Source organism: Sparus aurata, chromosome 2 (genome assembly GCF_900880675.1).
Source record: "Sparus aurata chromosome 2, fSpaAur1.1, whole genome shotgun sequence".
Classification (NCBI taxonomy): Eukaryota; Metazoa; Chordata; class Actinopteri; order Spariformes; family Sparidae; genus Sparus; species Sparus aurata.
The window spans coordinates 34,046,598-34,074,346 of NC_044188.1; the positions used below are offsets into that span (position 1 = coordinate 34,046,598).

Sequence of the window (27,749 nt, forward strand, 5' to 3'; positions counted from 1 at the left end):
GAATGCTGATGGCATACATTTTTATTTGTTAAAGACTATCCTGGTGAGAATTGGTGTCTATGTATTGTTATCTCATGTTGCCACAGTCATGTTGGATTCAGTTGGTGCTGTGGGAATTCAAGAAGGGTTCAGATCTTACACACAGGTACTTAACTTATATGAATATTAAGTACACAGTGTGGGACAAATACAGTAAATGTTTTCGTTCTAGGAAGTATTGTGGTAGTATGTGGTTCTGCTGAGTACAGCAGCACATTGGTTTACAATGTAGTTAAAACAACTAATAACAGTGGTTTTCATCAAACATAACAAAAGGAAATAGTGCATTTATCTGGGACTGTTTTTAGCAGTGGATCAAAGGACCAGTTCACCCTAAAATGACAAAATCATTATCTACTCACCATTCTGCTGAATCTGTAGTTACTTTAAGTTAAAGTTACAGTAAAACCACGTTACAGCATTCTCCCAAACAAAGGCTTTGAATAAACAGGCATCCATCCATCCATTTTAACACCATGTGGTGATCAGTTGACAGCTCTTCTCTTTATGATGATGCAACCGCAAAGTCAATCATCAATCTTTGGCCTAAGGTGTTCTGGTGCCAAGTTCACTTATGAATCACCTTATGCCAGAACATAGTGTTATGACCAATCATAGCGCATATTATACATTACATAATATGTCACTCATCATTATTATACATGTGGGCAGTGGGTTGACTGTTGCTTAAGCCTACAGAGAGATAATGGTGATGAAGTTCACCAAGATCAGAATCAGAATCAGAATCAGGGACAGATTTATTACCAAGCAGGATACACCAACATCTTGGTGAATAAGGTGCATGTATTGAAGACAATAAACAATAAACAAAACAGTGACTATAGTATATACCAGTAAACAAACAGAGACATAAAGTGTGGGATAATAAAGATGGAAGAGCTGTATGGGAATGCGCAAAAAAGATACAAAAATAAAAGATTGTTAAAAGTTATTTTAAAAAAAAAGTATAAATTCTGCATTACTGTAATGCAAAGATTCCAGGGCGGTGGTGGGTAACCACAGGCCAAGCAAGTGTAACAGACACTACTGACTGCCAACAATCCCTGAAGTTACAGCACAGCTCCTTCTCCATCCACCCTCTGCTGTCTGTACGGTACGAAAGGATGATCAGAATCTAGATGAGTTAATTGTTTTTATTCTGTAATTACAGTGGTATAGTGCTTCTGTCCTTTGGGAATGATCACCCTCTCCTCTTACAGCAGATAGTGGACCTTCACAGATATATAGTACCTATAACCTACAATATTCCCCACTACAATATTGTAAAGTAACAGCGAGCTGTAGCTGCCATTGAGCACATAAAGATTGTGTCCTCACTGTGTCTGGTATTGCGGGAGGTTTAATGATCTGAAGAGGAGTTAACATTCTAAAATTATGCAAAATCATTTGGTGTGTGTGTGTTTTTTGACCTATGATATGTGACGTTGACAACTGTTACACTCCTGCTGTCACTGAAGATGATGCACAAATAATAACGATCCATAAGTCAGTCTACCTGATATCGCAGATCAACTTACACTGGAGTCAACTGCTGTTGATTGTAAATAACAAATAATGAATTAGGGACGTCTAGGATTAGATGTTAAAACCCACAAATTCCCAGAACAAACACAGAGAGCATTGACCTCAGTGATAATGAAGTAAAATAGCCCAGTCCTCATAAGTGACTACTGACTTTTTTTAATTTGACTTGAATACAACTTGATAACTTGTCAAATATGCCAATAGTTCTGACTCTGGCTTGATTTCTTATAATGGTCCTGTTCCCTATGTTATCATTGTCTTCATGTTCCTTCCAGATGTTCAGCATGCTGTCTTTTCTTATCTATGTTTAATGCCTTTACCTCATTCAGACATTGTGTTAAACTTAATTAGTCACTTAATATTTTAAACCAAGCTGTTTAAATTTGACTTCACCTTCTCCACTCTCACAAACATGATGTTTGTGTTAAGTGCTAGGTGACCATTTTTCTTGTCCAAGTAACTTTCAATTTAAAATACATTCTAAGAGCGAGCTGGTAATGTATTTGCTAGTGTCAGCTCTGGAAGTTGTGTGCATTTGGTTATGTAAATCTTTCAAGAGAGCTCAGAATTGTTAATGAAAACAATCATGTCCATCCTTTGTACATTCTGATAGGCCTGATCGCACTTTATGCTGCCAAATTGCCATAGCTTTCTACATTAGTAGCGGAAGTACGGAAACCTTACTCCAAAATAAAACAAACAAAAGAAAATGGTAAAAATGTGTTGTAGATCGTTGTGCAGAACATCTTATTAAGTTCTATGTGGGGTTGTGGCTGTGAATGAGGTTTTAACTTTCAGAATTTTAGCAGCCTTTACAGCAGATTAACTTTCCTAAAGCTACACAAGGTGCTAGATATACAGTATAAAAATAAAATAAAATCACATCAACAGTTATATAGGGATTTTTTCTGGCATAGCATACATATACATAAGTATATGTTTGAGTGTCCGAGGGTAATTTCACGTGTGTCGCTGTGCTTATTAATTCGGAAAAAAAGAAAAGAAAAAAACATCCGTTCAACAATTGTTACTTTGAAGTTTGTACCTGGAAGTGGTCTTATTCATTCCAGTAAGCTTGACCCTGGTCTCCAAACACCTCCCATCAGTTTCTCTGAAGAAGACTTCCGGTGGTGTGTCATGGCGGTGGCATGGTGAATCCTACAGAAAGGGAAAAATACTCGCCCCTTTCGTCCTTTCCCATCGATTCAGGACAGATTTCCATGCACAAATAAGCCTGTCAGCTCCGGTCACATACCTTGGATTTACCAGCACAGCGTTGCGGTGTCCCTCCGCCCGGCCATGGCGGCTCACAAACCAGTGGAATGGGTCCAGGCCGTGATTACTAGATTTGATGAGCAGGTAAGATGGGTTGATTCGGTGAATGGGTGTAGCAAGCTTTTGCAGTCTTGAGGCCCAAATACAGTTAACAATGCAGTTACATGGATGTGATCTATGAAAAAAAAAGGAAAAAAGAATTCAGATTAAGGAGTGTTTTGCCATCGGGAGCGATATCTCGACAGACTTGTGTTCTTTATTGCTTGTCCCGGCTGCTAAACACTGAAGAAGAGGTCTTTTAGCTAGCGCCGTCTCCACGACCAATTAGCAGTTGTATCCTACATTATCCTGGGATTTTAACAAATCTAACAACAGTCGGTGAACTGCAGAATAATACGCTATAGAGCAATATACCAAGGACATTTGAACTTGCACATAAGCGTCGGTGTTTCAATTAAAGTTCCTGAGCTAACGTTGTCTTTCGTGTCAGCGATGTAGCTACCATTAGCAGGCCCAGCTATCTAATGTAAACAAATAAGATGTGACTAGGTTTGCACGCTGCATTCATATGAGAAAATGAAATAACTTGCATGTGAGGAAAGGTAAGCAGTAAGAATGAGTGCTGGTCTCTTTGCTAGCTTATTTCTCAACCACTGTTAAGTAGTTTGCTTGATATGGAAAGTGAAGCTTATTTTTCCTTTAATTTATCATAAGGATTTTGTTTGCTTACATTTCTATGACTAAGTATTTTCACCCGTTCACAGTTACGAGTTGGTACTTTAAATTGTGTTAAATCACAATGTTTGTAGAGAATCCAAGAAATAAAAAAATAAACATACACTTTTGAACCTTAGCTGTAAGTCAAGTTATGATGGCTACAAACATTACAGGTAAATATTGATCCATTAAAATGGTAATATTTGACTCTTCTGCAAGTCATCCCAATCTGTTTGCATTACTCTAAAAAAATAAGTATCAAATAAAAGTAATAAATAAACGATAACAAAAATAGTTTTCATATTAAGAAGTAATTTGGCTGTGTTTAGTCTGTAGAAGTCTTTGGCTTAGGTGTCACAGATCCTGAATTGTAGCTGGGGATAAGCGGCTCAGTTTGGATTATTACAGTTAGCTTAAGGTGTTACAGCCAGTTCTTGGTTATTGGTACCCTAAGCCTATAGCCTTCCAGTCAGATTGTTTTAGTTGTAATCTTACTAGGTATTCGGTGTACTTTTGATTCTAAAATCTTTTCTGTGCATTGAATTGAAATAACTACAGTAATAATAATGTAACCGCTTACAGTGATCACAGATACAGTCATCAACAGCTAATATGGATCAAAAACCTTCCTATACAGATGCTATTTAATAGTAGGCCTATAATAAGTAAGAATTCTACATTATGGGTTTTTAAAACAACTTTATGGTATGATTTGTTGAGTTTTATGCTCATATTATCCTAAATGTTTCCCACAATGTTCAAACACAGAGAAATAAAAAAATGTATTCAAATTAAGGGTGCATTTTAATAGGTCGCAGCCACTACTTCCATGATAGAGAAGTCAACCAAAGGTGACTTAATTTAAGATGAATGAGACTTAACAATATACCCTCATTCTGCCAAGCACACATGCTGCTCACGCATAACACCTGAAATTGGAGTTAAGTTTCAGTTTATCCACAAACATATTTTGTTTTGAAAGAGAGCCCCCAAATAGCATGGTAACATATTTTAGTGCAACATGGTAATTCAAAACTATTTTAATTCATCCATTTTTTCCCCTTCTTTTTGTTTTGAGCCAGTAGTTTGCCTCTTGGTAACCCATTTGCTTCTGGCTGGCTACCTGAGGCTGGAACTGCATGCATACTGAAATCATTACAAAAAGTAATCTCCACAAAATGTATGAAAAACTGTCAAAATCAACCCAACAAGTGGCAGCAGTAAAACTGGATGTTCCACAGGCTACCATGTGTAAGAATGGTAGCCTGTGGAAAAAAAGTCACAACTACTAGTCATGGAGACAGAAAGTCAATGTAAGATTATTGTGTATACATTACAGTAATGCATTACAGTGTTCTTGCATTATACAGGCAGAGTACAGTGATTACATTTGTACAGTTATTTGTTAAGCACGTGAAATGCTGAACCTGTCAATGAAAGCCAAAACAATTCAAGATCATCTGCAAGGTGATAAAAACAAAAACTTGCAGAATATTTTTAAAATAGTCAGATTTTATGAGCTTTCTGGGAAGCACGAACTGGACAAGACGAGAAGCGTGACTTCTGCCTCACATTGATTGCTAATCATGTTAGCCATTTTCACCTAAAGCTAACATCTGCAATTCTTAATAAGAACAGCAAGCTCAGCTAATCAGCCAAGATCTGAGGAGGCACTGTCAACTTTGCTGCCCAACACTGAGAGAAGTGTGTGCAGCAGAGTCAATAAATGCCTTATCTTAAAGCTGCCATGTGAAAACAATATTATTGTAGCTAACATCACATGTGTAGGACACTGCAGATGGATAAATGCTTTGTTTTTGTAATGTTAATGTTTTGAAATGATGCAGCTTCCATTTGTAGACTGGTGTAGTCTGATTGTTGGAAGGACTTTAAATGATGAAGAAGTAGCCATGTGCAGTAATGTAGATCATTGAGGATGTCATACACTTTTCACACAGAGATGCCGCATTATCTCTGCAGTGGCGGTTCGCTAATTTTCTGCTGTTGTTTGTTCACACAGAGCCAAGCAGCGCTGGCATAACGACGAACCGCTGTGTAATTCACACAGAAAGCTGGCGCTGCAGCTCCTAAAGTGGCGTGATAGTATACGTGATGGTCTGTGTGTTTTAAAGGTGTTTCCCCGGTGTCCTCCTGTTAATCTAAACATGTACCTGCTGACTTTTTAAAATCATATGGATGCAGTTATAATGTGTAGTGATTGAGATCCGGACATACCAAACATCCTGGAAAGTGAGAAAGTAATTTTTTCGCTCGAAATTACATGATTACATAATCAATAGGCTTGCACAATATGAGGAAAATGTGCGATAACACTGTTCAATATTGCGATGACGATATAACTTGTGAAAAATAAATATTGAAGTTTGCATATTATTAATACAGTTAATGATGGCTAACGTTAGTTTTAAATTGTTCATGTAGGTCTTTATGGTTGTATTGCAGGTGATGATGGAGGTTAGTTGTGTTTGCTCTAGAAGTTGCAACAACTGCTCTGCATGTTTTACACAGTACCTGTGTTTGTAACACGTCTTCTCTCCTGAATCCAAAATAAGTCCATATAGCAAAAGTGCTGTTTCTTTTCTCCACAAGGTCTTCGTCGACCACATTTTCATGGCTTTTCTCTCCTCTCTCAGCCATCATAACCTGGCAATCACCACCAAACTGATGCCGATTAATTTTGTCAGTGTAGCTAACAGCTAGCTGGTGCTTCATCTGATTGGCCCTTGTATCCAGGGCTCCGTCTGATAGGCTAAATGTTGGCATGCTCAAGGTGTATGCAAGGCGCATGTAAACAAAATGTTTTTTCTTTTTCAGGGCGTGTCAGGGAGTCTTTTGCGATGTGTTTATCGCACATGTTCATATCGCGATGATGATGAAAATTCGATTTATTGGGCAGCCCTAATAATCACCATCACTAAACAGGACGCTGTCTGACTCTGTCACTCGCAAAATTTCACCCCTCGCTGCCTCTGAGACTTTCACACAGAGGAGGAGGCGGAGAATTGACGCAGGATCCCCGCATTCAAAGGGCAGTGTGAATAGGGCTACTGAGGTCTGTGTACTTGGCGGCCATTCTACTTCCATTTTGAAGTGGGAAAGCAGAAAACGGATAACGACTTGTTAACTGATATAAGATACTGTGTTCATGAAGGGGAATGAATGACTTAAGAATGACGATAACAGTTGCATATTTTATTCCAGATATTGCCGTAGGTCTTTTTTAATGACCTGGAAGGCACTGTATGCCGCCAAAACACTTGATCTGATCCTTAGACCAGCGTGGTTCGTGAGGAAATTTCAGAGTTCTGATGTCGTCATGTCTTTATTCAGAATTTATTACAGCCAGGAGGTCAAGTGGGATCTCCTGTGGCGATATAGCCGCAGCACTAAGATGGGCTTTTCCGAGAGGAATGTGCAGTGGTGGTGCTCTGAGCAGGGACTTGCCATGAAGGATTTCTGCCCTACTAACTCCGTAGCGGCATTGTTACCTCCTATGCCATGAAAAAAAGACATCATCATAATCATAAGGACGCATGCAAATACAATATCCATTGGGGGAAGGGCAAATGTCCGGTGTTCTTATAGACCTATAGCCTATTGTACCGTCGTGTAATTCACACAGAAAGCCGGCGCTGCGGCTCCTAAAGACGGTATGCGTCATAATGATGACGCTGGTGTTTCCCATTGTCCCCCCTGTCAATCTAAACCCACGGAGTTTACAATCATATGGATGCTGTTATAATGTGTAGTGATTGAGATCCTGACCCACCAAACATCCACAAAGTGACAAAGTCAAATTTTTCGCACTAAATTACATAATTACATAATCACCATCAGTAAACACTGTCTGACTCACTTTCGGGGACAGTGGCTGTTTTCTGGGGGAAATTTCCCTGAAGTCTCGGTCTGGAGGGCTGACGGTCATGTGATTTATTTTCATCACAAACACTTGGTGAGTTGCCGGTGACAGAAGCTGTTATTCGGGCAGAAATGTGACGAAAAGTACACATTTCTGTAGAAAGTAGAACAGGCGAGAGGACGGCATCTTCTCCATGTACAGCTGTTGTATTGTTTTCCTCATAAGTTGCCAACAACAGTTACAGTTACTACGTTACTTTTGTTTGTCATGTAGGCCTAACGTTGCTTTGTGGGACATTTCTCTGTATTTAGTTGAGTGAAGGACCTGTGCAGTTATCAGACTGTCAGACCGACATGCCCTTGCTCCTCGCCTCCGGCTTATCCTGCCCTGATACTACCTTCAGAGGCGGATCAGCACCGGAGCAAAATTTCACCCCTTTCCGCATCTGAAACTTTCACACAGAGGAGGGTGCGGAGAATTGGCGCAGGATCCCGCATGCAAACGGCAGTGTGAATGGGGCTAGTCTTTATGTTCCAAAGTAAATGAACAGAACAGAGCACAGAACACTGTGAAGAATTTTTCATCCTTTATTTCTTGACCACTCAATCTTTCTGTGACAAGGATTGACCTACCTCTTGAATTGCTTTCGCAACTTGGCCTTCCAGTCGCCTGTCAAGGCAGAATTCCTATATCGCCACAGGACATCCAACTTGACCTCCTGGCTGTGATAAATTCTGCATAGTCAGATAAAGACATGACGACTTCTGAAACTCTGAAATTGCCCCACGAACAACGCTGGTCTAAGGATCAGATCAAGTGTTTTGGCGGCATACAGTGCCTTCTGGGCCATTAAAAAAGACCTACGGGAAAATCTGGAATGAAAAACGGAACTGTTATCTTCATTCCCGATTCCCATTCATGAACAGAGTATCTAATGTCAGTTAACGAGTCGTTTCCCATTTTTCGGTTTACGTTTTTTTTAAACGAATAACGGGATATGAGTCATTTTCCTATTATTGTTCTCTGAATTTGAAGAGAAATATTGGAAACAAGTTGTTATCCGTTTTCAGTTTCATCTCTACGGAGATGCATCATGATGCATTGAGAATCGTTGATAGCTGAAACGTGATCGAATCGTGAGACCAGTAAAGATTTGCATCTCTAGTAACCATCATTAATAAAAGGTACTTTTTAATAATTTCACTTTTGACAAACATGAATTATTAAAAAAGGTACTTTTGAATAACTTCACTTTTGACAAACATTAATTATTAAAAAAGGTACTTTTTAATAATTTTACTTTTGACAAACATGAATGGCTGAGAAACGATTTAGTAAGCAATTGCGTATTGTGAAGTTGCAGCTGATGTTTGTAGCACTTTGTAAATGGTTAATAAATACTGTGTGGTTCATCTATAAATGTTATCTTGATGCCCATTTTAAAGTTTTAAGTAATGTTAACACAACATCAGTTACAGTTGTTTTACAGTTGTGGAATAAATGGTTTATAAAGTATTTAATTGTTACCAGTGAAATAACTAACTGAAATGTAATTAACTATTAATGTATCTTTGATTAACATGGTAGTCATAAAGTGTCACCACTAAGCTGTCTGTTCCATTACTTTATATTCATGTAAGAGGTACACAAATACATTACATAAAGATCGTAATCTTTATTTGAAATAAAGAAAAAATCTGTTTATAATAGCATCTGCTTATTGTTTTCAATTTGACCCAGACAAATGTAATCACGATAAGTGGTTTTCACTGTAGTCATTTGGAATGGAATGGACTGGTCATACTCTACTGGACCACACTGTACTTATCTACATAATACATCTCCACAGTGCCTACTGTTATAGGCCTAAAATCACAAAGCCATTCTGTTTTAGAACTGCTAGATGAGGACTTCTCAATTTACAAAATATAACCTGCATGACAGTTGTCCAGTAATGAGTTATTAGTATAGCCTTTTACAACGTTTAGTGTAATTTCTCTGGAGAGAAGAGTTGTCACTGGTGATCTCCTATGGAAGGACTGTTTGGGCAACCTCCCTTTGACCCGGAGATGAACCGAATAGTTCATCTGTAGCTTCTAACCAACAGCACTTCAAAGTGGTCGTCCACCTGAAACATATTACAGAAATAGAAACCTCTGGTCTGGATGCTTTACTGTATTTGAATTTTCAACAGCAAACCTCCTTCTCTTCTACCTCTTCCTTCTCCTCCTCCTCCTCATCCTTTGCTGAAAGTATTTGTGCAGTAACATCCATCAGACCTAGAATCACCAAAATGGGCAGGTGGGTTGCAAATTACACCCAATGCTCAGGCACATAAAAAGAAAAGTATTAAGCTCAAGGTGGCATGGTGTTAATAAAGTTAACATTTTCACAATAATTTTGAAAACAGCTTGGCTAACATCAAACAAATCTTCATTATTTTAATCTCTTAATTCATCTGCACATTCACGGCACTTCTCTTCTGCTATTAGAATGTTTGTGACCAATGCTTGTCCCAAAACTGAGTCAGGATCATTGGTGGCAGCGCTTTTTAGTTGCCAACCCTTAGTCAAAAGCCCCATTCACACTGCTGTTTGGATGCGAGGATCCTGCACCAATTCTCCGCCTCCTCCGTGTCCCTTACTCAACTAAATACAGAGAAATGTCCCACAAAGCAAGGTTACATGACTAAACAAAAGTAACGTAGTAACTGTAACTCTTTGGCAACTTATATGAGGAAAAAAATACCGCAGATATATGTAGAGAAGCACCTGTCCTCCTGTCTGTCCTCCCGCCTATCCTACCTACTCTTCATCACGTTTTTGCCCAAAAAACAGCCTCTGTCACCGGCAAAAAACTTTAACTCAGAGTGTTTGTGATGAAAAAAAATCTCTGCGATGGTCAGCCACCCAGACCGCGACTTCAGTGAACTTTCCCCCAGAAAACAGCCTCTGCCCCCGCGAGTGACAGCATCCTGTTTAGAGATGGCGATTATGTAATTATATAATTTAAAGCAATAAAAAGGAACTTTGTCACTTTGCAGGATGTTTGGTGGGACAGGATCTCAATCACAACACATTATAACAGCATCCATATAATTATAAACTGTCGGCGGGTTTAGATTGACAGGAGGAAACTGGGGAAACATCTTGAAAATGCACAGACTACATCATTATGACGTGTACCACAAAAATAATCTTATTTCATTAAAAAGGTTTAAGCCAAGGCTGTTTGAGCAGAGCTATTTAGGAGAGTATTCTTACGATACCTGAGAAGAAGATGCATTGTTTATTCCCAGTACTTTTACATATTCCTTTTCCAATTGTGAAAACTGATAAACAAAGCGAAGAATAAAAATATAAAAAATGCATTGTTTTAACAAATTTAATTCTTAGCTTTGCGTCAAACATAGGAAATGTAAAAGTTGGCACTTCACTTTTTTCAAATCTGGCCTGATCTGCTACGCACTTTGCTGATCTGAAGTTGTTAAATACATTTCAATTTGTTAATCTGTTTCAATTATATAAGCAAGGACATGGAGTGGCTAGCCAGTGGTAAAAAACTGGCCAGCTAGGAGGGTCCAGGGGCATGCCGCCTGAGGAAAACTGTTAGCTGTAAATGCCCAGATTTGGTGGCTTCTGGCACATTCTGACACTACTATTCCATCATTTATACTGATCTTAATAAAGGCATATTTGATAAGTTGATCTACCTGATTGTAAAAATATACAGATTAAATGCCATGATGTAAAGATGAATTGGGGCCTCTTATGCATGTGTAACCTACAGTCTAATATCTGTTGATATTTAAAAAAAAAGGTATGATTTAAGAATTAACATTGACAAAACAGGAGGCAATAATTACCAAATTTAGACAAATTAGGATATCCAGTAATGATAATAATAATGTAGGGCTGAAACGATTCATCGAGTTACTCGATTAACTCGATTATAAAAATTCCTTGAGGCAAAAACTCTGCCTCGAAGCCTCGTTAAATTCCTATGACGCGCACTATACGTGCAGGGATCTGATTGTTCCACACGGACCGTTGTTCAGGAAGCACACCAGTGCGTCATACATTTTGAATTTAGCTGGCTGGCACAATTTAGCTCTGTATTTGTAGTGATGTCGTGATGCGGTTTGACTAGATATGATGTTTAGCTTTGATGTTTTTAACCTCTGCAACCCGAGCTGCGCATGTTGCATTATGCACCCTATAAGAGCATGCTAACCATGTAACAACATATTAATGCAGCACACCAACTTAACAGGAAGAAGCTCGGCTAAACGCTCATGATAATCATTTTCACCTGATCGAAACTCAATTCCAACACCAAGCAACTAAAGGAGCACGTAGAAAAAACACGCTAATGGCACATGTCCGAAAAATCGGCGTTAGCGATTACGCTACTTCATGCTAATGCTACATACAGCATGTCATATGAAAGCTGGGACTCTACAAATTTCAACGGTATACGTCTCATCACTCAAAACTCACTGAAACAGCCGCCGAAAAAGAGCAAAAATAAACAAAACTTTATACAGACATGATCATGAATTACGTGGTACATTGGCTGTTTTGTGATTATAAACTCTGTTTGAGTGCATTCCACCGGCTAATCCAATGTGTCTGTGTCACTTTGAAATGATTCCTGACAGTTCAGGATGAAGCCTGATTTATGCTTCTGCGTCGCGGCGACGGCATAGCTACGTCGTAGACGCAGACCCCTATCCGTAGCCTGACGCGCGCCTCCAAAAAATGACTACGCGTCACGTTGACGCGTCAAGACGTGAACGGCAAGGACTGTGATTGGTCCGCTCAGAACGTCATTTCCGGCAGTTGCTTTTCCGGTCAACGGTATAACAACACCGCCATTTTTAAAGTTTTTGTGGTACGAGCGGCACGGAAAAAATGGACCAGGCAGACGAGAGAATTATCGAGGAGGCCATTGTTTACTATCTGACCGGAAGAAAACCAAGGAATCCGATATGAACCCCCCGAAACCAAACAAAGACACAGCCACACCCCCCTAGCGGCTTGGCGGTGAATTGCAGAACAACGACGTAACTACGCCGCCGCCGCGATGCAGAAGCATAAACCAGGCTTAAGTTTCGGTTCCAGGAGGACACGTATCCACCTACAGCCTGGTTTATGCTTCTGTGTCGCGGCGACGGCGTAGCTACGTCGTCGACCCTACGGGGGGTTCATATCGGATTCCTTGGTTTTCTTCCGGTCAGACAGTAAACAATGGCCTCCTCGATAATTCTCTTGTCTGCCTGGTCCTTTTTTTTCGTGCCGCTCTACCACGTAAAACTTTAAAAATGGCGGTGTTGTTATACTGTTGACCCAAAAAGCAACTGCCGGAAATGACGTTCTGAGCGGACCAATCACAGTCCTTGCCGTTCGCGTCTCGACACGTCGACGTGACGCATAGTCAAGATTTTTTGGAGGCGCACGTCAGGCTACGGCGTAGGGGTCTGCGTCGACGACGTAGCTACGCCGTCGCCGCGACGCAGAAGCATAAATCAGGCTTTATTCCTTATTACTTCATGAGTTTACCCATGGTTCATAGCGGTATTCGGTTATGCTCTTCCGGTTGAACTGGCTGACCTCGGTGTTTACGCTAACGTAGCTGCCATGCTCGCTCTAAAAACCGGCTTTTAACACAAAGAAAGCAACAGAATGAATAAAAATCGGTGGTGGATACACAGTACAGATGTTTTAATAAGTCGTGAGGACAGTTCTCACAGTGCCTCACCCATCAGTTCTCACTGAGTGGGCAGATGACATGAAGCATTAGCCCGGCATTAGCCCGACGTTAGCTCCACTGGCGGGGAGTTTTAAAACCAAGAAACCACTGATCATCAGTCCATCACTTCATCCGGGGACATTAAGATGAACAACTGGATAGCCGCTGAGATCCAGGAGATGCTAGCGTCTACTTCGTGCTCCATGTCATGTCACATGTTATGCCTGACCCGGTGGCGGCTTTTGGAAAAGGAGGAATATTACGCCTCTGTTTTAGAAAGACAGGCCGGCACATTGTCGCCCTTACCTTGGAGCAAATGAGCTGCCTTTTCTATCTAAAAAGGACTACAGATTCCACCTTCTATTCTAATGCTGGAAAGGAGTGGGTCATAGTTCTCCGAGGCTAGTCTTGTTAAGTCCTTTGGCAACCACACACCCAAATATTTCATACTGTCCACTTCCCTAATGGCATAATTGTCTCTCACTTGCTGACTAGTTGTATATTTAAAAGTAAAGAGCTGGGACTTAGGAGAGTTCAGTTTGTATCCTGATACTGATCCAAACTCTGTAAGTGTTTGCAATAGGGCAAGGAGAGAGTGAGCCGGACACATCAAGTAGACCAGGACATCATCCATGAACAATGCTATCTTTTGTTCTCCTGCCAGTGGGACTCCATGTATTTGATAATTTTGCCTGATCAGTTGAGCCAGAGGCCCTATAAAGAGCACAAACAATAAGGGACTGATGGGGCACCCCTGGCGGCAGCCGTGCTCCAATTCAAAGGACCCTGAACGAGAGCCATTTATTTTTATTCTCGCTGTCAGTTTGTTATTGAGCTTGAATTGTCTGTATGAAATTGTCATGAAATTGAAACTTATGCAGGGTTTTATATAGAAATGAAATAAATGAATTTACCAAGTAGAAAGCTTTTTCTGCATCTAAATCCATTATGGCTGCTTCAATTTGCTCCTGGTGAATTAGATATAGAGTACGTCTGATGTTGTCTTGGGTTTGGCAATGTTTTATGAAACCAGTTTGATAAAGGTGAATGATCCCAGGCAGAATTTTCTCTAGTCTTTTAGCTAGTATTGAGGCAGAAATCTTGTAAACCTGGTTTAAGAGACTCACAGGTCTGTAATTTGAAGCGTCCAGCCCATCTCCCCCCTGCCTGGATATAACTGTTATAATGCTTCTCAACAGGAGGGGGGTGTCTCCCCTCTCTGAGTACCCTATACCACTCAGCTGTGTACCCGTCCGGCCCAGGGCCCATTTTTGTAAAACATCTCGAATACCCAAATCATATTTTATTCCATTTTCAAGGAGATCTCTTATCTTGAAAATAGTTCTTTCAGCTTGCTGCTTCTTTAGCCTATAGGCCAATAGTGTTGTTGATTTACTACCCACCTCATAATGTTTCTGTTTTACAAACAGCAAATATTTAAGTATGTTTGGATGTTGTTTATTTTAGTTGCATTTCTTGGTCGAGATTTAGTTCCAAAGTTGTCTTATGTTTCCTTTGTAGCCTTAATTGTACTTGTACTAAATTGACTAATTTCTCTTATTTATTTTTTTCAATGGAGCCGTTTTAGCAATATTTTTCCCTTGTAGCTCTGCTTTGCAAGCATCCCAGAGGTGGGGGAACCTTATCATTGTCGTTTCCTTCCAAATATGTTCCTATTTCCTCCTTCATCTCTTCTTTCATCTTCCCATTCAGTATAGAAGCATTAAGTCTCCATGACGAAATCCTCCTTTTAAAATTCAAATTTATTTCCATCTGTACTGGGCAGTGATCCAATACATCTTGCAATACACTGTTCATTTTCCTGCTAAGCGAGCTGTCTTGAGGGCTGGACCCCCGGGATGAGTCCAACTTGGGGCTCAGTCTGACATTTAAGTCTCCTCCACAGATCATTAGACCTTGGGCTTTAGTTAACATTAAATCAAATGTGTGTCTGACAAAATACCAGTTTTCTCCAGGCGGTGCATTCAGAAGGGTGACTTCAATCCCCTCAAATCTTCCCCCCACCATGATATACCTTCATGCTTAATGGGATTGAGAATGCCATTCACATTGTGTGATCTTACCTTAACCAAGCCTGTTGTCATACTTCATTGATGGCATCTTCTGTCCTGTCTCTAAAGTAACCTTACCCCTATTGCTACGGAGACATGTTAAGAAACGAAAAACTGAATGAAAACTCTGGAACTTGAGACACACTGTTTTGTGATGAAGCTCAAGAAAGCCCGCAGACAGTTGGCTGAAGACAAGCAGACCAAGGACATGGATTACTGGAACCATTTCCTGTGGTCTGATGAGACCGAGATAAACTTAGGCCCCGTCCAGACGACAACGTTTTTTTTCTAAAAGCACACGTATTGCATCGTTTTGGCCGACCGTCCATACGGATCCTGAAAACGCACTTTTTTGAAAACGGGTCTCAGGGTGGAGAAATCCGAAAACGCAGCCCTCCCGTTCTCATGTGGACGGCGAATCCGCATACTTTCCAAAACGATGACGCGATCGCCCCACCCCGCGACGTCCCATAACAACAACAACAACAACAATGGCGGACTACATGCTCGTGTTCGTGCCGCAGAAGATATTGAGCCTTTCTTGCAACTCACTCGCCTTGTAGTTGAGTGTGAGTTGCAGCATTCTGGTTTCCTTGCACTAGCCATTTTCATCTTTTTGTTGTTGTGTTCGGTTTCTCCGTCAACTGTTTGTTTACAGCGCGCAAGCTTAATGCGCATGCTCTGTGTCTTCTTCTCCGTTTTTGGCGAATGTCAAGCGCCACCTAGAGGCCTGGAATATGAACTACAGCGTTTTCAGTCGTTTTCAGTGGATCCATATGGACGCAAATATTCTTAAAACGATGACGAGAAAGACGGAGAAAAAAAGATTGTTTTTGCCTGTGTGGACGGCCCCTTATTTGGTTCAGATGGTGTCAAGCGCGTGTGGCGGCAACCAGGTGAGGAGTACAAAGACAAGTGTGTCAAGCATGGTGGTGAGAGTGTCATGGCCTGGGGCTGCATGAGTGCTGCCGGGACTGGGGAACTACAGTTCATTTAAGCAACCATGATTGCCAACATGTACTGTGACACACTGAAGCAGAGCATGATCCCCTTTCTTCGAAAACTGGGCAGCAGGGGCAGTATTCCAACATGAAAACGAACCCATACACACCCCCAAGACAACCACTGCCTTGCTAAAGAAGCTGAGGGTAAAGGTAATGGACTGGCCAAGCATGTCTCCAGACCTAAACCCTGTTGAGCATCTGTGGGGTATCCTCAAACGGAAGGTGGAGGAGCGCAATGTTTCTAACATCCACCAGCTCCGTGATGTCATCATTGAGGAGTGGAAGAGGATTCCAGTGGCAACCTGTAAAGCTCTGGTGAACTCCATACCCAAGAGGGTTAAGGCAGTGCTCGAAAATAATGGTGGCCACACAAAATATTGACACTTTGGGCCTAATTTGGACATTTTCCCTTAGGGGTGCACTCACTTTTGTTGTATTGTATCAAAGTGTCATTTCTTTAGTGTTGTACCATGAAAAGATATTCAAAAAATATTTGCAGAAATGTGAGGGTTGTACTCACTTTTGTTAGATACTGTATTCCAGGAGGACGTGCATGAGGATATGTTATGTGCATTATTTTTGCCAACATGGCAGCTGCAGAACTATTCAAAGCTGTGAATGATTACGTCTCAGGAAAACTGAATTGGTCCTTTTGGATGGGGCTGCTGCCATGACTGGACGGGTTTCTGTTTTCACTACAATGGATAAGAGGTTGCGCCTGAATTTGAGTAGAGATGTACCGATCATGATTTTTGGGGCTGACCACTGATCACCGATCACCGAAAGCAGTTTCTGCCGATCCCGATATTGCCGATCACCGATCACAGTGTCAAATCCATAAATTCTTCTATATTGTTGTCTTGTAACTTCCATATATTTAATTAATGATTCTTCTTACACAACATTGACATTGGATTATTAAGTATAAAAATTAGGAGATGAGAAAGTATCATGAACTGACCACCGTTTTATTGCAGGCAATATTTCACACTCTAGAGACTCTCTTCGAGACAACTTGGACTCAGCTTACATAGAGTAACTGTAGCTAATAATTATGTGTACAACAACAACACACAACATGTGCAGTGCACCAACACAGACAACAGTAAACAATTCACTCTCTTAGACTCGATACAAGTTGTAGACTATAAACCTTAGTTTTCCTGTGGAAAAAGGAATTAAATCTTAAAATAAAAAATGGATTATGTGCACAACACACAACATGTGCACCAACAATAAACATTTCACTCTTTTTAGAGGCTCTTTCTTAGAGACACAGTTTGGAGTTTAGCTACAAGCTTTTTTGTGGAAAAATAAAATAAATATGTCATACAAATGAGAGTAAGAACCACAACTCTCTTCAGCTCAAACTTTTCATCAATAAACTGTGAAGTTAGACTCAGCATCTACATGGGACTCACACTAGAACTCAAAATGTCACTCGTGAAGTCGATTGACACTATCTTGCTGTCCTTCATAAGGCTTTGGATGTCACTGTATATAGTTTGGTATAGCTCTGGCAGGCATTCATCAATGAAATATTTACGACTAGGCAGCGTGTACCGTGGATCCAAGCAGTTAACGAGGCGTTTGAACCCGATGTCTTCTACAACAGAAAGCAGCTGATGACCAAGGCATATGAATTCTATTACATTTTTATTTAGTTCTTTCTTTTTCTTGCTGTCGTTGCTGTAGGGTTGCTGTCATTTATATGTCTCTGTTACAGTCAGCTGAGTTAGTGGCGTCTGGGTTGCATGAAGTCAATGCACTGTATATTGAAACGTCATCTGATAGGCCTGCTTTGATCTATTTTGAGAACTCCGATCAAAACCGATAGGGGCAGTATCGTTTGCGATCGGTTGCCAATCGATCTGTGCATCTCTAAATTTGAGTGTACGCACTGTGTCATTCACAGGGTAATCCTGGCTAGCCGAGAATTGTCACCTAAACTTAACAGTGTATTGAATGATTGGTGTTTTAATGAGGTTTGAGCAGCTTTGTGAGGAGATGGATGCAGAGCACAAAACACCTCCTCTTACACACAAAAGTAAGATAGCTATCTGAAGTGAGATCGCTGACCAGAGTGTTTGAATTACGAGAGCTGCTGCAGAGGTTTCCCCACTGATGCACATGTCTGGTACAAAGATTGGGTCGCAAAACTTTCTTACTTGTGTGACATAGTCAACCTGATATGGAATTGGAACCTGCTCATTGAACTCAATCTGTAACCTCAGGTGAGAATGAAAATTGTCTTGAAGTTGGCTGATAAAATGGCTGCATTCTAAGCTAAACTGGAGCTGTGGCGATGGCGAGTGAACAGAGGGACATTTGACATGTTTCAAATATCAGCAGGGATTTGGGAAGAGACTGAGTCTGGGACCTCATTCTCCCATCTGGTGCAAGATCACCTATCTGTGCTTTCAAAAGAGTTTGAGCGTTACTTCCCAATGACTACTGACCCACGAAATGCTAAGGAATGGATTTGCGACCCATTTGTGAACATGCCTGGTGCATCGAGCATGTACATCTTTTCAAATCAGATTGGGGTTCCTGGGCTTTTGGAGCCTTTGATTATATCGGATGAGTACTATGGCACCATTTTACCAACTTTATTGAAGTCCACATCTACTTCAGTTGTTTTCAGACAATTCGGCAACATCGACATGAGGGTGAGAAGATAATGACTGAATTTAATCAGTTTTGTTTTGATCAGTTATCATATCCTTTGGTGCAGATAGACCAGTAGTATCCTGTGGTTGATAGAGCTGTGAATCTTCACTGATTCGTGATTCACTTGGATTATAAGTCACCTGTCAGCAATTTGAAATCAAAATGATTCTCAATGCATCTTGATGCATCTCAATGTACACAATCAATTTTATACTATACTATACTATATTGATTTTTTTAAAGGTTCTATAAATTTGCCTTTTATAAATCAGATTACAAATGTATAAAATATGTATAATGTATAATACAGTATCTGACCCACTTGAGTATATAAATAATTCGGAAGCAAAACATAAATCTGTCGGCAGATTATTTCATGTGTGCTGTGATTTACAAAGATGGCAGCTCTAAGACATTGAGTGCTGCAATCATCATGAACATGATGGCAAAGTTGACAGCACCTCCTCAGTTAATGATTCAACAGCTGGGCTCGCTGTTTTCTTTTTCTGTTTTCTTTCTGTTTTCTTCCTTATATATGCAGATGTTGGCTTCATGAGAAAACTGCGAACGTGATTGGTACTTGTCAGCCAGAAGTTACACACAGTATGTGTCTAATCCAGCTTGTTCTTCCCATCAGGTTCATAAAACCCAACATGTGTCATGAGATGTCCACTTTCAAAATATTGGGTGCACTTTTTTTTATCACCACCTGCTGATCTCTGCCTCCCTCAGACATGTCTTCCAACAGTAACGTTAGCAATATGACCCTCAATTCAAAGCATATGAGCAAAGTTGCAAGGTAACCTTACACAGATCAACACAGACTGCAGTCTCTTGATTATGCTTATGGGACCCTGCTACTTCCCTGTTAGCTCCATTAGCTCTGCTTGACTTAAATAACTGGAAATAAATAATTTTTCGATGCTCTAAAAGCCAACACAGGAAGTTGCTCTGTGCTGCCCTTTGCAACTACTGTTTTTAACTGTAGTGGCAAATAAGTTGATTTCACGGGAGTCAGATGGAGCTAGCAACATGTCAGCTATTTGGCAATATTTTACTCTAGATAACCCCTTCAGTAAAATGGACATGTTCACTATGCAAGGCTGAATTTCGAGGGGTGGCACGAGTGTTGCCAATATCAACACCAGCAACTTCATAACGCATTTGAAGATGCATCATGCAAAAGAGCATGATAAGATTGCTCTCCCCAAACTTTATGAGACAGTGAGGGAACACATTTAATTAAGGCGGAAGGACATGCAGGCATCAGCTTTACTACTGACATTTGGACCTCAGACATGTGCCTCATGTCTTTGCTGAGCCGACACACTAGGCCAAGGTATCGCTTAGGGGTGTCAACGTTTACAATTTGTTCTACACGTGTAAACGGGGCTTCTAACTGACGTGTATCCGGTTACACGTCGGAGATTTATGATCTCTTTCTATCGCAGTTGTGGTAGCACCGATGCCAGCAGCAGTCTCTCCCTCCAAATTGTTCGGGTGTTTCCATCACAGGTGGTTTAGCATGGATCCCGTGCTGTTGTTGTAAGCCAACTTTGCCTGACATAGCCTACACTCAACTTGATTTCCACTGGCAGTTTGTTCAAAAAACACACAGTGCTCCGCTTGTTGACCGCCGCCATCGTGTCCCCCAGTCAACTTGAAGTGACGTGACGCGACACTGGCTGTGGCTGCGGGTTTTTTTTTTTTTATATATCAACGTAACATTGTGCCCCATTCATCTATTATGTATGCGGATAACTGCACTAGTGGGAACATTTAAGTGTATAGTTAGTTAATGTTATTATCTGAAGCTTTCAGGTAACATTATCTTACTTTCACTTTTAAAAATTGCGTCCGTCCAATTTTCCTTCGGGCGTCGGTATCAATTTATAGCGGGTCGGCTCTGGTACGGAATGTAATCTGTGCTACTGTCGGATAACGGGTCGGATGCGGTGACCCGTGCAGGACTCTGCTCTAAGTGACCATTTTAATCCTCTAGCCATTTATCAAGCTAAATATCCAACATGCTAGTTAACGTCAAAGACTGCGGTGGAAGACGACGGTAAAATATTTCCACTGGATTTATTTATGCCTGAATTTTTAAGGTGTGGCGGCTTTTATTTTTTGCCGTGGCGGTGCGCCACAGTCAATTACATGTAGGGGAAACCCTGAATACTATATATATTGATGAGAAATGAACGAGGAGGAGGAGGAGGAAGAAAAAAAGACGTGTAAACGGTTATTGATTTTTCTAAACGGTTATGATTTGTTATCCGTGTATCCGTTTACACGTGTAGACGTTGACACCCCTAGTATCGCTATCAGTATCCAGAGGGGAAAAATGTTATCGAAACATCTCTGATTAATAGAAACGAAGATTCAAATTCCATCCGCTTTCCACCAATGTCAAGGGTGGCCTGAAAGTTTATGTGCATTTGCCACAAGCACACTTTCGAAACGGGTGTTCAGCCCTGCAGGTCAAGGTTTAAGTCTGTTACGTCTCCTGCTTAAGCCTGAAAAAGTATGCTTGGTATTCTGGTGAAAACCCAGAATAAGCTAGAAGAATAGCCAAATGTTGCCATCTGTAAAGTACAGTTTTAGCCCCATTTTTGTCACTGCGTCTTTGTTATTTATTGTTAAATTGTTGTTATTATTTGAGTGGCATAATCATATGAAAATAATATTTGTATTGCACTTATCGTACAAGAAATGCAGCTCAAAATATTTTTCAACAAATACATTAAATGTAATAAGTGCTTCACTTAGAATTAGAAAATGATAGTTCAAGTGCACTGCAGCAATGCAGAAAAACAGTATAGCAGCAATTTGTGTCTCCCTCAAAGCCTTACCATGTGACTTGTAATCAACTGGTGGTAATAAAGTATACAGCAGAAAATTTGGGGAAGATTTAACGGTATCAAAAATTGGATATTGTTCAAACCCAGGAGCATCCATACCCTGTAATACCCCTGTGCAAGCATTGCTCGTCTTCCTTTGAAACTCAGCAATAACATCAAGGTCAGCTGGGCCTATAGTTGGAGGGCTACACATGTTCTCATAGAGCTAGAGTTTATTTCAGGTAACTACTATTTCTGTTTCATACATGTGCCACTCTCTAAGGGTTTTTGTAATTGGCCAGAACCTATGTCAAAAAGAGGCCAAAATCTGAATGGCTTCTTGAGTCCCATATGACTGAGGCAGCCCAGATAAAACTGACGGACGTCTTATTTTACGATTTGTCAGTTGGTAAGAAATCCAGATATTCATATTTGTGCACAAGCACTGAAAAAGTGAGTTTTTCACATGTTCCATTTAATGCTAAGACGCCAACTCAAAACACATCAGGCTTATCAAATATTTTGAGGACATGTTCAGTCTGATTTAATTTGGGTTTTGCACTATGTAATGTTTGCAGCGTAAACAACAAACCAAACAATGTTCACAAACACTGTGTAAAGTCTGTAATGATGATGATGATGCAGCTAATGTTCAGCTCATGGTATTACATTAAGTAACACTGTCATCATCATCATCATCCTCATCCTATCTCGTTTTTTTCTTTCAGCTTCCCATCAAAGTTGGACACCAGAACACTCATACCAAAGTCAGCACAGAACACAACAAGGAGTGCCTGATCAACATCTCCAAGTATAAGTTCTCGCTCGTCATCAGTGGCCTCACCACCATCCTCAAAAATGTCAATAACATGGTGAGTGGGTTCCATCCTCCTTTATATGAGGAGCGAGAAATTGACAGATTCTATAGTTTTGTCCTTGTTGAAAGAGTTATTGGTTGTTGTGGTAATTGCTCTTAGTAGTAAAGAGATACCCTCCCATCCACACATGTAGACTGCTGGCTTGAAGGCGTTCATGGTGACCCATGGTTTGCACTACAAACCACTTCTTTGACACAAAGTGACAGAAGTACTTTTGTAAAATTTGAAAAAAGAAAGAAGTTCAAATCCTGCTACACCTAGCCAATGTCAATATTTACTTTTTTCATTGAGTTTGTGACTGCAGAATACAGATGAACAAACAGTTGAAATCATTCGAATCAACGGTGTCAATATATAAATGATCCAGTATTTGTATTTTAAGTAGCTGTAAGGTTTTCACAAAGAAATAACTTTGACATCAATTAGAATTCATCAGGGTTCGTACGAATCCTTGAAAGTGCTTGAATTTTAGTTTAAGTGCTTGAAAGTGCTTGACATTAAAACTCTGTGTCTTGGCAACATTGGGATCAGACTGGATAGTTTTCTTATTACAAGGAGAAATAAAATCAGTGTGTGTGTGTGTGTATCATCACACATGCAGCCTGGTAGCAATAGAGAAGGATGGCTGAGGAGAAGGTGAATTTGATGCAATTTGAACTGATGACACGTTCAATATTAATAAACTTTGATGAATAAGCGAAAAGCTTATAAAAGTTTATGTCAAAAAAGAAAATTACAGGGTGCTCTCAGGTCTCCCTCTTTGTCCCGGTGCAAGTGTACCTGAAGAACGCCAAGTAGCTTCCCTTTTTTTTGGATAAAACTTTGTGTTCTCCTTTAATTTCTAAAGTTTTTGCTATCATGAAACATCATTTTAGATGTTTACAGCATAATACAATGTACATAATTGTGATAAAAAGTGAAAAAAATAATCATGAGTATATATATTCCTGTAGATATGTATGTCATGATGATGATGTCAGTGTGTTTTCAAGGTATTTACCCGGTGTCCTCCTGTCAATCTAAACCCGCGGACAGTTTATAATCATATGGATGCAGTTATAATGTGTTGTGATTGAGATGCTGTCCCACCAAACATCCTGGAAAGGGACAAAGTTACGTTTTTCGCTCTAAATTACATAATTACATAATCGCCATCAGTAAACAGGACGCTGTCTGACTTGTGGGGAGGGAGGCTGTTTTCTGGGGGAAAGTTCACTAAAGTCTCAGTCTGGAGGGCTGACCGTCGCAGAGATTTATTTCCAACACAAACACCTGGTGAGTTAAAGTTTTTTGCTGGTGACAGGCACTGTTTTTTGGGCAGAAATGTAACTACTACTAAGAGTCGGTAGGACAGGCGGTAGGACGGGCCGACACGCCCTCGATACACGCAGCCGGCTTATCCATTCACACTGGTTCAGTTCACCAATACTGCGCCTCCGATACTACCTCCAGAGGCAGATCAGCACCGGAGCAAAATTTCACCCCTCGCTGCCTCCAAAATGTTCACACAGAGGAGGAGGTGGAGGATTGGTGCAGGATCCCCGCATCCAAACAGCAGTGTGAATGGGGCTAGGGTAGGCAACACAAATATGCAATGTATATGTTGATGAAGGTTCTCATTCATCAAGGTCATGGTAATTTTAAGAGCTGTATCATAGGTAACTGGACGTGTTTCAGTTTCTTGAAGACATTTCAGGGGTTGAACCACAGATCTTTTGTTTAATGGATGGCCTGCTCTTGCTGCCTGGCCACAGCTGCCTGTATGAAATTATTAAATCTGGTGAAGTTGATATAAGCCATAGATTGGCTGGAAAGTCACTTACCGGAAAGACATGGTACCCACATCAAGACACAGAAGCTGATTGACTCAACCATTCACTTCACCTGGTTACACCACTTTTGTCAACTATATAGGCTGCTGTTCTAAAAGGGATAGTTCGGATTTTTTGAAGTGGGGTCATATAAAGTACATATCTATAATCGGTCTGTTCCCTACCGTTATTGCGGATCAGCGCAGCCTCAGTTTGGAGAAGCAGAGAGCCGCTCCAGCCCAGATGGTCAGCTTTGTACTGCAGTGAACGGAGTCCAGATGCAAAGCGAATTTTGAGCACCTAAAACAAGGCCAACCTAAAAAAATCTATATCAGTTCAAGGGTACATTATATAGAGAAAATTCACACCGTTTTACATCGCCGTCAGACCGCCCTTTCTTTTGTCACTACATTTTCTCAACCGTAGAACCTCCATATCCCTGCGCATTAGTGCAACTGGGCCTCGCACTGTATTTTACCGCTCGCAGATCGCCTGTTAATGCGTTGCACTAATGCGTAGGGTTACAGAGGTTCTACGATGGTTCTTGGCTCTGTTTCAATTACATGAGAGCTTGAGCCCACAGTTGATCAGTCCACGCTAACCTCCTTGTACTGCATGGCAAATGACACCTGATGAAGATGAATTTCAGTCCGACTCTAAGATGAGTTAATGCGGCACAGAAATTTGGTCAGAAACGGGCTCAAATCATAAAATGTATACCCATCTTTAGCTTTAGAATACCTAGTTTGAGACTGTAGAACATGAACAATACAGAAAAAAGACTAAGCCTAAAATCAGTTTAAGGCTGTGGATAAATTGAACAGGAGTTCATACCTAGAAACAACTGACTTGAAAGTGAAGTCACTGGGCTCATGTAATGATCCCAGTCAGTAATGTGACATTAATTTGTTTGGTAAAAAACACTAACCTGGGGGTTCCTAATGCTGTGGATGCCTTTTGACTGTGACTGTCTCCACAGCGGATATTTGGAGAAGCTTCTGAGAAGAACCTCTACCTCTCCCAGCTCATCATTCTGGACACCCTGGAGAAGTGCTTGGCTGGGGTGAGTCTTCCCCTCTTAACACTGCTGTCTTGATCTGTAGAAAACCAAACATTTTTAAAAGAATCTTTCAAAAATGTGTAAATGATCTGAGCTTGTCTCAAGCCTTTGTGTTGAGAGTAGGCTGTTATCCCCCATCCTTGCTATTAAAAAAAAGCAATTCAGTATCTCAGTTGCTGTGTATGTGCTCACCAAGACACAAACCACTGTTAATTTACTTATCCTCCATCACACATCACATTCTCTTCATCAATGGGAGGTTCCTCTTTGAACCTCGGATTACATTTGCAGGCATTTTGTGTGAGTATCGTATAGCAACAGCTCTAAGCCTCCTGTACAAGTGTCATTAGCGTTCTTTGCTATGTTGAAACAATTTTGTCTTTCTTATTAGTCATCTATTTTCTATAAATCTGGCCAAGACAGATCTCCTCCTTTTTTAAGAGGCAACTTCACATGTAGCGTGCAGACAACTTAAATAAATAAGGATTCTTCACCTGATATTTTTCAAACAAATTTCTCAAATGAACAGAAAATGAAATTCATCAAGATCACAGAAACACATATACACAGCTCTTCAGGAATACCTTTTATATCTGCCTACTTCAGTTGGCAGTGATAAGGTACCATATCTAAAATGAGCAGACAGGCACCTCTTCCCTGTCTTCATATTAATATGTTGCAGTGGAACTTGGTTTATCCTTGATCTGTATGTATCACCGCCCACAGTTTGACATGCATAGAATCTACAGATTAATTGCAAAATGTAACCATCACAGTGTGAAATACTGTTTTACTGCCACCATAACTTTGTTAAAGTCATAATTTTCCAGTTGGCTGTTCTTGGACATTTTTAGTGGTATAACTGAGAAAGTGGGCATTCTTGTTTTTGTATAGATAGATCATAAGTTTGGGATATTTATTGCAAGGTCTGCAAAAAATATGGCCTGTCCATTGACACACAGCTCTGCTGTTATCGAAGCAGCTCCAGTCTTTCTTTGATTGTCAAGGACAGGAGCATATAGTGTTGATAGGCTATTACTTGTGATTTGTAACCAAACATATAGTGCTGCAGGTGGGACATTTAATGAGACTACAGAGTGGTGACCATGGATGTATTGTAAGACTTTATAACACAATAACACAATGTAATAAAATCAATAAAATTATATAGCTGGCTGACGGTCACGACTGCTACGCCTTCTACCATGACATGCTACAGCACGCTCAGTTACCGCAGGCCGCTGTAAGTGTGTTTCTCTGAAACGTGCTGTTATTTGCGTTTCTTGAGCTTAGCTTCCTCTGTACTTTGATACATTTTATTTTAAGCATAGAAAAACAAAAGCATCAGTCAAATAAAAGCTGTCAGAGACTGAGCACAACTAAGTTACTGACATGTGATGTGGAGATGAAGACACTTTTAAACTGGGCATGAGGATGTATTGTATGTTTGATACTCGCTGGTCAGAGATGTGAGAGTTGTTTGGACTCCCTTCCAAGGTGACTGGAGACCTTTTTCTCGGCTGGATGAGACAGTCGGAGGTCAGAACATCAGTGAGAAATGGTGGTGACTACAATGGTGTGCTAATTATCAACTCCTGCCCTATGGCAACTGTGTGGTGATGCAATACCTCAAATTCAGAAACTCAGTAACATAGTAAAATTTGCAAATGCAAAACTTGGGCCCAGTTCTGTGTCTGAAGATGTCTTGAATTGCCTGGTTCATGTTGAGTTCTGCCAGGGTCACTCCAATGAACTCATGCACAATGGTGTTCAAGGCAAAAGAAAACACAGGCAGGTATTTGTCCCAGGTTTTGTGCTTTTCTCCAATGTAGGAGGCAATTATGGCTTTGAGACCTCTGTTTACGTGTACGGTGAGGTTGGTTTGTGGATGATCCACTGATGAGAATGAACTGGGTTCCTTGATCCAAAAGAATGTAGTTGGGTAACCCCCAACGAGTGACAATCTCCTTGGTTAGAGTCAGTGCAACTATTTCTGCTGTGGGCCTATCTTAAAGGAAATAACTTTTTCACCGGGGGTGGTAATCAACAAAGATTAGAAGATAGCCTCTCGAGCTTCTTGGAAAAGGACCCATAATGTCCAATCCTAACATTTCCCATAGTCTCGTGACACCAGTTTGTTGTAATTTGCCAGGGGGTGATTGATTTTCGGGTTTGTGCATTTGGCAGGTTTGACAGGACTGCACATT

General features: G+C 40.6%; 1 protein-coding gene across 6 annotated transcripts in view; it reads left to right on the forward strand.

Annotated features, from left to right (window-relative positions):
- Positions 1–2,671: 2,671 nt before the first annotated feature.
- Positions 2,672–27,749, forward strand: part of nf1a (neurofibromin 1a) — a 145,937-nt gene continuing 120,859 nt past the window's right edge. For 5 of the 6 annotated variants that reach the window (XM_030404119.1, XM_030404165.1, XM_030404137.1 and 2 more), the window contains exons 1-3: positions 2,672–2,943; positions 22,522–22,665; positions 25,462–25,545. In XM_030404119.1, coding sequence (XP_030259979.1) covers positions 2,884–2,943; positions 22,522–22,665; positions 25,462–25,545 — 288 coding nt within the window. In that variant the 5' untranslated portion in view covers positions 2,672–2,883. The remainder of the gene's footprint in view (positions 2,944–22,521; positions 22,666–25,461; positions 25,546–27,749) is intronic. The other variant, XM_030404155.1, reaches the window with a different exon arrangement.